Genomic DNA, 13,145 nt, shown 5'->3' on the forward strand with positions numbered 1-13,145 from the left:
CAGCACAATTGAATAAAATGTTTACTGTTCAAAATGTTTGAATTTGATTCCTCCCCCCGCCATCCCAAAACCGGCCCAGCTCATCCCCGCCTCCCTAACCTGTTCTTCCTCTCACCTATCCCCATCCCGCACCTCCATTTCCTACCTATTAAACTTTTCCCACCTCCTTGCCCTGTCCTTCCTCCTTGGACTGACCTATCCCCTCCCTAACTCCCCACCTACACTCACCTCCACTGTAACCATCCCTGCCCCTTTATCTTTCTGTCTCCTCTCCACCTATCTTCTCCTCTATCCATCTTCAATCCATCTCCCCATCTCTCCCCATTTATTTCAGAACCCTCTCTCCCTCCCCCTTTTCTGATGAAGGGTCTAGGCCGGAAACGTTAGCTTTTGTGCTCATAAGATGCTGCTTGGCCTGCTGTGTTCATCCAGCTCCACACTTTATCTCGGTTTCTCCAGCATCTGCAGATCCCATTATCTCTGATACAAGTATTCAGCTCTTTGTTTTTGCAGCTATAACAACTTTTATTTTTATGATACCTTTACTGCAGTAAAACATTTTGGCATTTCACAGCAGGATAATCAGGCAGAGGTTTGACAGTTAACCGAAGAGACATCTGTGTATTTGAAGAAAATCTTACTCTATATTTAGCAGGTTGTTAGGAGTATCTGTGTGAAAAGGAGCCAATAGGTTTAGCAAGGGAATTCAACAGCTTTTATCAAGGCGACTGAGTGTGCAGCCACCAATGGAGAGGTGAAGAAAATCAATGATACGTAAGACGTCAGAATCAGAAGAATGCAGATTAAAGTCACACACCCAAACAGACTATTCATCCTAACAACAAAAACAAAATCACTGGAGAGGCTCAGCAGGTCTGGCAGCATCTGTGAGGGGCGGGGGGAGAACAGTTAACATTTCGGGTCCAGTGACCCTTTCTCAGAAATGATGGTGGCTGGGAAAATGTCAGTTTACTTGCAGAAAATAGGGAGGTGGGTGGGGAAGGGACCACATGATGGGGCCCACAGAGAGAGAAAGACAGTTGGCCAGACAAAGGAGTTGCTAACAATCAGGCTGGGAGGGTGAATAGTTGTAAATGGGGCTGTTAGTAACTAACAGGGGGTGTGTAATGGCAGGCTATGTGATAACAAGGCCTGGTGTGTGGGGTAAGGGGGCTGGGACATGAGAGAGTTTAGGCCCTAAAATTATTGAACTCCATATTGAGTCCGGAGGGCTGTAGGGTTGCCATGTGGAAAGTAAGGTCAAAATAAATGAAGTGCTTTAGCAAGCATTTTGTCTTAACAATTTGTCTCCTAATTATGCTGTGACTTCTACATTAAAACGTGAAGAATGACTACAAAAAGGGACACGAAGGAAGGCATCGAACAACATGGATTCATATAATTATCTCTTCAAGAGAAAGTTTCTACACAAAGTAGGCAAAGTAAGTGTTGGTCCCTTTAGAAGGTGAGAAACTTTAAGAATTCATAGAATCCCTACAGTGTGGAAACAGGCCCTTCATCCCAACAAATCCATACTGAACCTCAGAGCATCCCACCCAGACCCATTCCCCCTAGAATCCACCTAATCTACACCTCCCTGAACACAACGGGCAATTTAGCATGGTCAATCCACCTAACCTAACCTGCACATCTTTAGACTGTGGGAGGAACCTGGAGAAGACCCAGGCAGACACAGGGAGAATGTGCAAACACCACACAGACGGTGGCCAAAGGCTGGAATCGAACCCGGGTTCCCGGCGCTGTGAGGCAGCAGTGCTAACCATTCTGCCACTGTTAATTCTTTCTGAATTAATAGTGGACAACAAGGAAATGGTGGTGGCGTTGAGTAAGTATATTGTATCTGGCTTCACAGTAGGAGATGCAGACAGCATCCCTAGAAAAATAGAAAAGCAAGAAGCAAAAATTTAAGGTAATCAATCACCAAAGGGGAAAGAAAAATGAGGCAATTGGAACTGAAGGCTTAAGTCCCTGGACCTGGATGGAGTTATTGGATGTGTTGCTTGTAATTTTCCAAAATTCCTTTTGATTCTGGAAAGGCATTAATTGGCTAGAAAACTGCCAATAGAACACTAGTACTCACATATTTAAAAAATACAGCCAGCAGGATACTACAGGACAGTCATTGGGAAAATGACAGTGCAATATTTTGAGATAGATTGGGGATAGAGGATTTGTTAGCTGGTCCAGCCTTTATTGTCCATCCCACGTTGCCCTCAGTGGATGATGGTCAGCTATCTTCATGCACCTTTGTAGTAACTGTGTCCACAATACTTAGTTTCAGGATTTTGATTCAGCAACCACTGAGGAATAGTGAAACATTTCCAAGTCAGGGTGCTAAGTGGCTTGCAGAGGAATTTGCAGGTGGAGGTAGTACCTGGATAGAAAGAAAATCATAGTACAATCAGGCAGAATATGATTTTGAGAAGGAATTTATGATTGACATTTATTATAATTCTTTGAAGGTGTAAAACATGGTGAATAAAGAAGAATTAGTAGTTGTGGTGTATTTGTTTTTTTCAGCATGCCACAAAAAAGGTTACTGTGCAAGGGAAAGAGGCATGGTGTTGTCAGTAATATATTAGCATAAACAATAGTTGATTTAATAGGGTAAATAGCTCATTTTCAGGTTGGTGTTTGGACATTTTTTTTCTATTTATTCAGGGGCTGTGGGCATTGCTGACCAAGTCATTCCTTAGTGGCCTGAAGGTGGTTTTGGGCATAGCTGGCCCACACATTCCTAGTTTACCCCTGCAAATCAGGAACAAAAACAAACTTGCTGGAAAAGCTCAGCATCTGTGAAGAAAACCGAATTAACGTAAAGTTATGGTAAGCTGCCTTCCACCGCAGTTCTTTAGAAGTAGGACACCCGTACACCAACCTTGATAATACGGGCCCAGATCTTATCCCAGCCCCTCCTTCGGAAGGTGCTCCATCACATGCTGGCGTGTGACATCAACGGAAGTTCCCAGTATCGGATGGGGCGGTTGCCTGGTAACTAGGGAACGCCGTCCTCACCGAGAGACCGGAGACACCGAGAAGACGGGTTTGTCTGTGCCCAGGTTCAACATGTTTAATATTTAGGGGACTATCATCCGAAATCCAGAGGGACGAGTTGACAAAAGAGCTTGCCAGTCAGGCGTTATGGGTTCGAGGTTAGGCTGAGACGTCAAACATTTATTTATTTATTTATTCATTCATTCACTCACTAAGTCACCGACCTGGAGGAGGATGTGGTTTTAATTTACTTTTACAACTCAATGTGACGAGGAGGTTTGTTTTAAACATAGCATGTTTATACAAATGAAGCTTCATTTTCATTTCCGTCCGCAGGTTTGTTTAATTCGCCTTTGTGTGTGCCAGTTGGGAGAGAACATTGAGATTTACTGTTTTTGTTTAAATACGAGAGACACGTTTCAGTTCACGTGCAAATTGGTGAATTGGAATGCAGCTGGAGGATTTTAGTGGTTAAACCCATTCGCTACCGATGTAACACATTGAATGAGATGTGCAGATGTGCACCGATTATTATGAGCCTACCGAGTTTTCCCGTCGTCAGTAGAGGCCTGTACTGGATTCACATCCCAATCTGAGAGTTCCACTGATAAGGAAAACAGTAACACTGGAACTTTAGAATCATGGCAAAAAAGTCACATGGAAATAACAATACACAACACAGCGCCCACAGGTTCCCGAAACGTGGAAGGCAACTTACAACAACCTTGAGTTCTGAGGAAGGGTCGCCGGACCCGAAACGTTTTTCCCTTCACAGATGCTGCCAGACCTGCTGAGCATTTCCAGCAACTTTTTGTTTTTGTTCCTGATTTACAGCATCCCCAGTTCTTTTGGTTTTTATACAGTGTACACGGGTATCTAGCCAAACATTTCCCTTTAACGAAAAAATGTGTAGTATCATTTCAACTTAAATGTATAAAATTGATCTTTTTATTCAGTCCAGTGTAGTATCCCCATTTATGTGTTGCTTCAAAAAAAAGTGCAATCAGGTTGAATTATGGAGTTTTCAACTGTTCATCTGGTTCCTTTTCTGGGGAACGTCATTCCCATGGTAAATGTCGCTGCTGTTCAGTTGCATTTGTTGGGGAAAAGTTGATATCTGGTATTGAAGGTTGTTCAGTTCCTTGTTCTATCAGCAGAATCAAATCTACTGTGTAGAGTTGTTTTTTGCTCCTTCCAGTCAACCTTCTCTATAGTTGAGATAATAAAGTGTGAAGCTGGATGAACACAGCAGGCCAAGCAGCATCTCGGGAGCACAAAAGCTGACGTTTCGGGCCTAGACCCTTCATCAGAGAGGGGGATGGGGTGAGGGTTCTGGAATAAATAGGGAGAGAGCGGGAGGCGGACTGAAGATGGAGAGAAAAGAAGATAGGTGGAGAGGAGAGTATAGGTGGGGAGGAGGGAGGGGATAGGTCAAGAAGGTGGGATGACGTTAGTAGGTAGGAAATGGAGGTGCGGCTTGGGATGGGAGGAAGGGATGGGTGAGAGGAAGAACAAGTTAGGGAGGCAGAGACAGGCTGGGCTGGTTTTGGGATGCAGTGGGATGAGGGGAAGAGCTGGGCTGGTTGTGTGGTGCAGTGGGGGGAGGGGACGAACTGGGCTGGTTTTGGGATGCGGTGGCAGAAGGGGAGATTTTGAAGCTGGTGGCATCATTGTGGCACTGCAGGAGGCCCATGATGGACATGTCATCTAAAGAATGGGAGGGGTAGTTGAAATGGTTCGCGACTGGGAGGTGCAGTTGTTTATTGCGACCGGAGCGGAGGTGTTCTGCAAAGCGGTCCCCAAGCTTCCGCTTGGTTTCCCCAATGTAGAGGAAGCCGCACCGGGTACAATGGATACAGTATACCACATTGGCAGATGTACAGGTGAACCTCTGCTTAATATGGAAAGTCATCTTGGGGCCTGGGATAGGGGTGAAGGAGGAGGTGTGGGGCCAAGTGTGGCATTTCCTGCGGTTGCAGGGGAAGGTGCCTGGTGTGGTGGGGTTTGAGGGCAATGTGGAGCGAACAAGGGAGTCACAGAGAGAGTGGTCTCTCCGGAAAGCAGACAAGGGTGGGGATGGAAAAATGTCTTGAGTGGTGGGGTTGGATTGTAGATGGTGGAAGTGTCGGAGGATGATGCGTTGTATCCGGAGGTTGGTGGGGTGGTGTGTGAGAACGAGGGGGATCCTCTTTGGGCAGTTTCATCCCCACCCTTGTCTGCTTTCCGTAGAGACCACTCTCTCTGTGACTCCCTTGTTCGCTCCACACTGCCCTCCAACCCCACCACACCCGGCACCTTCCCCTGCAACCGCAGGAAATGCTACACTTGCCCCCACACCACCACCCTCACCCCTATCCCAGGCCCCAGACTGGTGCTATTTTCCCTGGAGCTTCGGAGACTTAGGGGCATATATAGGGTGAATAGTCAAGGTCTTTTCCCCAGGGTGGGGGGAGTCAAAAATTAGAGGCCATAGATTTAAGGTGAGAATGAAAAGATTTAAAAGGGACCAAATGGCAATTTATTTGTGCAGAGGCTGGTGTATGTATAGAATGAGCTTCCAGAGGAAGTGAAGGCTGGTACAACATTTCAAGGGCATCTGGATAGGTGTATGAATAGGAAGGGTTTAGAGGGATAAGGGCCAAATGTTGGTGAATGGAACTAGATTAATTTAGGATATCTGATTGGCATGGATGAGTTGGACTGAAGGGCCTATTTTCATGCTGTACAGCTCTATGATTGTATAATAATGACCGACTATTGGCAATGGATTCACGGAAAAACTCATCTGGTTCACTAATGTCCTTCAAGGAAGGACATCTGCTTGTCTGAATTACTGTGACTCCAGACTCTCAGCAATGTGGTTGACTCTTAACTGCTGCCTGGGGAATTTGGGATGGGCATTAAATGCTGGCCAAACCAGTGATGTCCCCATCCCATGAATTAATTTTAAAAATCTTTGTACAGTACAATCATTTCATCTTTGTATGCCCAGTAGTCTCTTATTTTGGCTCCAGGTCTTTTCTCTAGGTGTTGCAGTGGAATTTGAAGAGTTCATTTCATTATAGTTTTGTCCTTTGTTTTTATGTTTGTCTTTCTGTACAATTTCCTTATTTTGTTCATTGACTTGTGCTTGTCAGGTTTTGGCTCTGTCTCTTAGCAAGGTGTTCAACCTCCTTTGTTCTCCCATCGAATATTCTTCAGCTGATTATTAACCATCTCAGAGCTTCTGCACATGCCAGTAGTTTTCTTGAATGTATCCTTTTTTCTCTGCAAATATTTTCTCAAGATTCCTTGTTCCTAAGATAATACAATTCCTGAGATCATCACTTGTTCAACTCTCAAGATTCGCCTAGATTTCTCAGCACAGTTATACACTGATCAATATTCTGTCTTCCTTCTCTTTATTCTCAATACTCGTTATGCCACAGGACTGTGATAACTCCATGATTCAGCATATTCAAGACAGAATTCCACAGATTTTTAAGATATAAATGACATCAAGAGATATGGAGGTAGTGGGAATAATGGCAAAGCAGTCTCAATGGGCTGAATGACCTTCTCCAGCCCCTCTTTTTCCTCTGTTCTTGTCTTCTTCCTGAGCTCTACAGGTGAACACATTACAGCACAGGAATAAACCCATCAGCCCACCATGGCTGTTTTAACCTTGATGTCATTTCTAAACTAATCCCATCTGCCTGTGCCTGATCCATATTGCTCTACTCCCTGCTTGTTCATGTCTGTCTAAATGCCTGTTAAACTTTGCTAATGTAGCTGCTTCTACCACCTCTTCTTGCAGCGCATTCAAAGCGCCTACTCTGTCTGTGCAAAAAAAATTCCTCACACATCTCCTTTAAACTTTTCCCCTTTATCTTAAACCTAGTATTTGAGATTTCTACCTTGTGGGAAAAAGACTCTAACCATCCACCATATCTATCCCTCTCATAATCTTATATTCTTCTATCAGATCATCTCTCAGAGTCTGGCGATGTAATGGAAACAATCCAAGTTTGTCCACGACCACCTCATAACTAATACACTCCAATCCGGGTAGCATCCTGGTGAACTCCTTTTGCATCCTGTCCAAAGCCTTTACATCCAGCTTTATGTGGCTCCAGAACTACACATAGTTACCAAATATCACCTAACTAAAGTTTTTAATACAGCTGTAATATGACTTGCCATCATTTTGTTTAGTTCCACAACCTATAAAGGCAAGCATGCTATAAGCCTCCTTCACCACCTTGCCTACATTCAGAGAGTTGTTCACCTGGACCCCAAGATCGCTCTATGCAACAGTGTTTCTAAGGGATTTGCCATTTATATATACTTTCCTCTTGCATTTGACCTCCCAAAATGCATCACCCCACATTTGTTTGTATTAAATCATCTGCCATTTCTCCACTCAACTTTCTATTTGATCAATATCTTGCTGTATCCTTTGATAACTTTCTTCGTTATTGACAACTCCAATTTTCATGTCACCTGCAAATCTACTAATCAGCCGTCTATTTTTATTACTCCACTGGTCACAGACCTCCGGTTAGAAAAATACCTCTCTACAATTACCCTTCCGTCTAATCAGTCCACACCGACCACGTTCCCAAACTAAACTAGTCCCACTTGCCTGCATTTGGCCCATATCCTTCTAAACCTTTTCTATTCATGTACTTATCCAAATGTCTTTTTAAATGTTGTAACTGTACCTGCATCCACCACTTCCTCTGGCAGTTCATTCCACGCACAAACCACTCTGTGTAAAAATGTTCCCCCTCATGCCTCATTTGAAAACTTCTCCTCTCACCATAAAAATATGCCCCTAGTTTTGAACTCCCCCACCCTTGGGAAAAGACCCTTGCTATTCACCTGATCTATGCCCCTCATAATTTTATAAACCTCTATAAGGTGACGCCTGAATCTTCTACGCTCCAGTGAAAAAGTCCCAGCCAATCCAAAATCTCCTCATAATTCAAAACTCCAGTACCTGTCAATTATTTCTGAACCTTGTCCAATTTAATAATATCCTTCCCTTAGCAGGGCTACTAGAACTGCACACAGTGTTCCAGAAGAGGCCTCACTTATATCCTGTACAACCTCAGCACGATGTTTTAATTCATGTACGCAAAGGTCTGTGCAATGAAGGCAAGCATGCTAAATGCCTTCTTTGCCATCCTGTCCACATGTGGTGGTGCAAATTTCATAGAATTATGGACCTGAATCCCTTGGTCTTTCTGTTCTAAAACGCTTCCCAGGTACCATCAGTAATTTAGAGACCTGCTACTTTCCTTTATCAAAATGCAATACCTTGCATTTATCCAAATTAAATTCCATTTGCCACTCCTAAGCTCACTGACCCAATTGATCAGGATCTCTTTGTAATCCTAGATAACTTCCTTGACTCCCCACTATCAGCAAACTTACTAGCCTATATTTTCATCTAAATCATTTATATAAATGACAAAGAAAAGCGGACCCAGTATCAATTCCAGCACATTGTCTTCCAGCCCAAAAAACAACCCTCCACCATCACCCTACTGTCAAGCCAATTTTGTTTCCAATTGGCAAGCTCACCCTGAATCCCCTGTGATCAATTGTTGTTTGCGAAATATTTAATACAGACCCTTAAACCAGTCTATTATGCAAAAAACACATTTATCCAGGTGCTATTACTATGAGACAAACAATGTACTGTGGCTTGAAATTAAAGCACACACAAGTTAAAGAAGCAACACTTACATGACAAATTAAGTTAACTTTTCCCTAAACTAGGCTGACTGCCTGAAAAATGTATATATTATCCTCTCTGAACTTGATTGGGTTTCTGAATTCAACTCACTGAACTCCATCCACAGTTGCTCTCAGGGTCTTCTTGGTACAAAGGTGGGTCTTGCACAGAAACATCACTGAAGGAATGGCCAACAGATGTCCCTTCTTATCCCTCCTTTCTGAGTTGTTCCAGAATATTTTCTGACTTCTGCCATTTGGGCCACAAGGCATGGGTCACAGCAGCCAGTGAGATTAGGCGAGGTCATCTGAGGTGTACCCATCCGTTTACTGAAGGGATCTGGCTGAAACTGGGGAAATGCATAAACATGATGTCTCTGGTTACTGTTCTGCGCAGTGCATTGAGATGTAATGAGTTGCAAACAACTCTGTTCAATGCGCAAGACGGATCTGGGCTGGTTATTGTTGGCTTTTGACCTGTGGTAACACTGACCTCTTTACATTCCATCCGGCCTTGCTTGCAGAAACTGTTGAGACAATTTCATGTTAGGCCTAATTATTTAGGTCATTGACCATGTGGCCAAAACCCCTTCTCTTGATCCTGGGAACATCAGCAAATAGTGTCTCTTAATCCGAGTCAAATTCCCTTCAAAGGCAAGCAACTGAGTCTCATACAGTCAGCCCAAAATTGCTAACCTTTTCACTATACAAAGATGCTTAATTAAGTGTTGTAAAAGCATTGACTTTAAACTTTGTACACACAAAATTTAAACATTTGAAAGGTCAAGACAAAAGTGCTCTAATCTCAAACATTGTAAAATTAAAAATACAAACTAGTTTGTACCACCCTTTTCATGAATCCAAATGCAAAATGAATATTTACAGATATGTACAATAAAATATTTACTATATGCATGGAGACTGTTGGTTGAGCATTGTCTCCAAACTTGGCTTCTGGTAGTTCTTTCTTCCACCAAATATATTTTCATTGTCAGTATTTGTCAGTGAAATGAATTACAGGTACCCTTGATAAATGCCTTTGTTTGTTTGTCTTCAGTGAATTGATCCCAAAGATGAATTTGATTATATAGGTCTTTGAAGAGTCTCCTAAGTTGATGGTTAGCCTGAGGGGAAATAAAGGCGGCATTTGTTCTTGTCCTTGGATAAGATCTGTATGGTTTTACATATATTCCCCTAACCCTGTTCCACTGATGGACATCTCTATTGTCCATATTTTAGGGCTACCTCATGCTTGAATTGCTGAATTTTCCTCAAAACTGTTTGTTTTTAACTGCTTCTTTTTTAAATTTCCCCTTTTTTTTGGTACGTCATTTGTGCCAGGCATAAACAATGGCCTGAGGGCTTTGACGTTGATCACAGTTTTAGAATTGAGAGTGCTTCCTAAGATAGGAAGACAATGTGAAATGTTGCTTAGAATAGAAGGACTTGGCCATGGAGAAGTTTGTTCAGCCTCAACCACCTCGTTGAAACATTTGTGAAACTGATAGCTATTTTAGGGGCCATACGCCTTCATCTGGTTTTTGTAATTTCACTTGGTCTTCCCGGATTCAACTAAGATCTAGTAAACTAATGGGCTAGCCATATTCACCACAGAGCAGCAACAGAGTATTTGGGGGACAACAATGTGCCTGATTGGTAATCTTTTTTTCTTCCTCATACTCTATCAGGTTTGTTTTGCTGTCAAAATAGGCCTTTTCTCCCATAACTTGACAGCAACTGCCATCACTGCAGCTTGTACTTTTTCTAGCAGTGTTTTTACTGCCTGTTCCTGGCTGAGGGCTGTGACTTCAGGCTCAGGCAGATCTAGCCCTAACAGTGGTTCAATCCCTTTCATGGGTTGTCCAGTCATTAAGGTCTGTGGGGCTTGAGTTGGATAGAATATCGTATCAACCTCTGTCCTGATGCAGGTATGGAATATGATAACATATTTTAAGTGGAATTTTTTGCGAATGGTCTTTCTAATTATACCTTTTAGGATATGGGGTTTATTCTCTCCACTATCCCATTTGATTGGAGGTGGTATGAAATGTGGAATTTTATTCCACCTTTTACATTATCTGACTAGTGAAATGGGCCCTCTGATCTGATTCTATGCTATACAGGAGCCACCATCTAGTGAACACCTGTCAGAATAGAATATCTGCTATGGTTTTAGCTGTGTTGGTCCGGGTGGGGATGCTTTGCCCCATTTACTAAATGTGATGACAATGACCAGGATATACTTGCAATCCCCATTGCAAGTTGATAAAGGACTGATATAAGTAGTCTGCAAATTTGTCCAAAGACCCTCTGCTGGTTGAATGTATATTCACTCTCCCTTGTGTGCATACCTGTTTTGGCTTTTTAGTACATAGATGATAGAATTTTCAACATAATGTTTTATATCTACTCATTTCTAGCCACCAACACAATCTGTTAATTTTCTGTATGGTGGTTTCTATTCCCCAATGGCTCTGGACATTGTGACATTGATAAATTATCGTGTTACAGTCCAGTGGTGGCACCACATATTGTCCCTCCTGAAGGGCAGATCTGTCCTTTTTAATTGTAATTTGTTCTTCCACCTATCTTTGGAGATGGGGTGTATTCCCCTTTAGTATCTGTTTTAATTTCCCATCATTGCTGAGTGCTTCCACAAAATTCTTAATCTTGGCCTGACTGACAGTGATGGTGTCTACCTGTTCCGGGTTGTGGGAGTTGCCATTGTTCTCCTTCTTGGCACCCTACTTGGCCAATTCGTCTGCCCTAATGTTTCTGGCTGCTGAAGTTCAATGGTGAGCCCAAACTTTAAAAATGCCGTACTCACATCCTTGGGCAGCCTGGGAGGTGGGGAAAGTAAAGGTTTTCTGTGTGTCAAAATAAATTCTCTAACTTCCTTGGGTCCTCCCCATTTTTGCTTTGGCCCAAATTGTCCATGTTTCTTGTTGCCTTTGGAACATAAAGACGAGTTTGTACTGGCACTGCTAAATTAAAGGATGGACCAAAATCCATACTAATATCTAGAACGGTAAAATATTTCTGTTGTGGGGTTTGCTTCATCGTTGTCTCAGGATGGTTGCTACCATTGGTGCTGTTAATGGGGTCATTATATTTAGTTCCCTATAATCGATTGTCAGCCCACTAGGGACCTTGATACACAGTTCTACCTTGCGTTGCACACCCACCCAGGAGAGGTGCGGCTCCATCTCACTTTGGGGAGTGTATCCAATAGGTGCTACGAGGAGTTAGATCGGGAGATTTCCTCCACTAAATTTGGCTACGCGATCGCTGCCACTAAATTGACTGACACTAGTCTCTCCAGTCCTTCCAGCAGCATGGACTGGAATCTTGGACCTGGCTCCTGTAGCTGCACTAACTACTTGGGTACCTTGCAGTCCCTTGTGAAGCGGCCAAGTGCCCAAAATTGTAGCATTTCCCTTGTGGCAGTGCTAACTGCCTGGGTACTCTGCAATCCCTTGCAAAGTGGCCAGTATACCCACAATTGTAGCACCACACCTACTGTTGTCTGGTGTCACTTTGAGGCTGAGCTCTGCCTCTTCCTGTGGTAGTGTATGGGGATGGATGACCTCTGCCTCTGTGCCCACCATGTTTCTCCACATGGGATTGGGGTTTGGGCTTTTACAGGAACTGAATGGAGGAACAGCTCAATATTGTATTTCCTAAACAAGTTGTGTCTGCAAAATTCTACAGACAATCATGCATTGTTAGTGATTTGGTCACAAAAGCCAGAATATTAGCACAACAGTTTGAGTCACTGTATGCTTTATCATTTTGCCTTCAAGACTAGCCCTTTGGGCCAAATGCTTTATTCAGAAAGTCATCATATGCAGAGAAATCTATTTTTAATCTCTTTCTCTGTTGTTTTGGGATATTCACAGGAATGTTTATGCTTCAATGTTACTGTATGTTAACCACTTGTGCATCTTCATTGAATAAATTTGTTTTGAATAACCAATAATTGTGTTTGTGCACATCACTGGAACTGTTCAATGGAAATCAAGCTCCACTATGCCAGTCTTTACAAATGTTAAAGATTTTATCAAAGTATGCAAAATTCCCAATTTGTGTTTTATCTAGCAGAAGGTAGCAGAAAGCACAGACCAGGTTAATGGCAGAAAAAAAATGTTCTGGTTACAGATAAACAGCTATGAACTGTTGACATGTAACTTTACCTATTGGAACTCTTATCCCCTAAAAAGCTCCCACTACATATACATGTAGACTCAAAAAAAAAGGTGTTGCTTTGGCTGGAGGGATAAGTTGAGAATGCAGTTCAATGGCCCCTGTTTCCAGGGCTCGCTGAAATAATGCTTTTGGGTTGCCAGGACTTGCAGTTCCTTCATCTCTCTTCAAATACTTTCACTTGCTTGCAGGAGGCACAGAGCGAC

The 13,145-nt window shown here is 42.9% G+C and overlaps 1 protein-coding gene across 1 annotated transcript in view; it reads left to right on the top strand.

Annotated features, from left to right (window-relative positions):
* The first annotated feature begins 3,010 nt into the window (after positions 1-3,010).
* Positions 3,011-13,145, top strand: part of LOC125455017 (uncharacterized protein C6orf118-like) — a 63,497-nt gene continuing 53,362 nt past the window's right edge. Inside the window, exon 1 of the mRNA XM_048536485.2 lies at positions 3,011-3,173. Coding sequence (XP_048392442.1) covers positions 3,163-3,173 — 11 coding nt within the window. The 5' untranslated portion in view covers positions 3,011-3,162. The remainder of the gene's footprint in view (positions 3,174-13,145) is intronic.

This window comes from Stegostoma tigrinum, chromosome 9 (assembly GCF_030684315.1).
Source record: "Stegostoma tigrinum isolate sSteTig4 chromosome 9, sSteTig4.hap1, whole genome shotgun sequence".
NCBI classification, from domain to species: domain Eukaryota; kingdom Metazoa; phylum Chordata; class Chondrichthyes; order Orectolobiformes; family Stegostomatidae; genus Stegostoma; species Stegostoma tigrinum.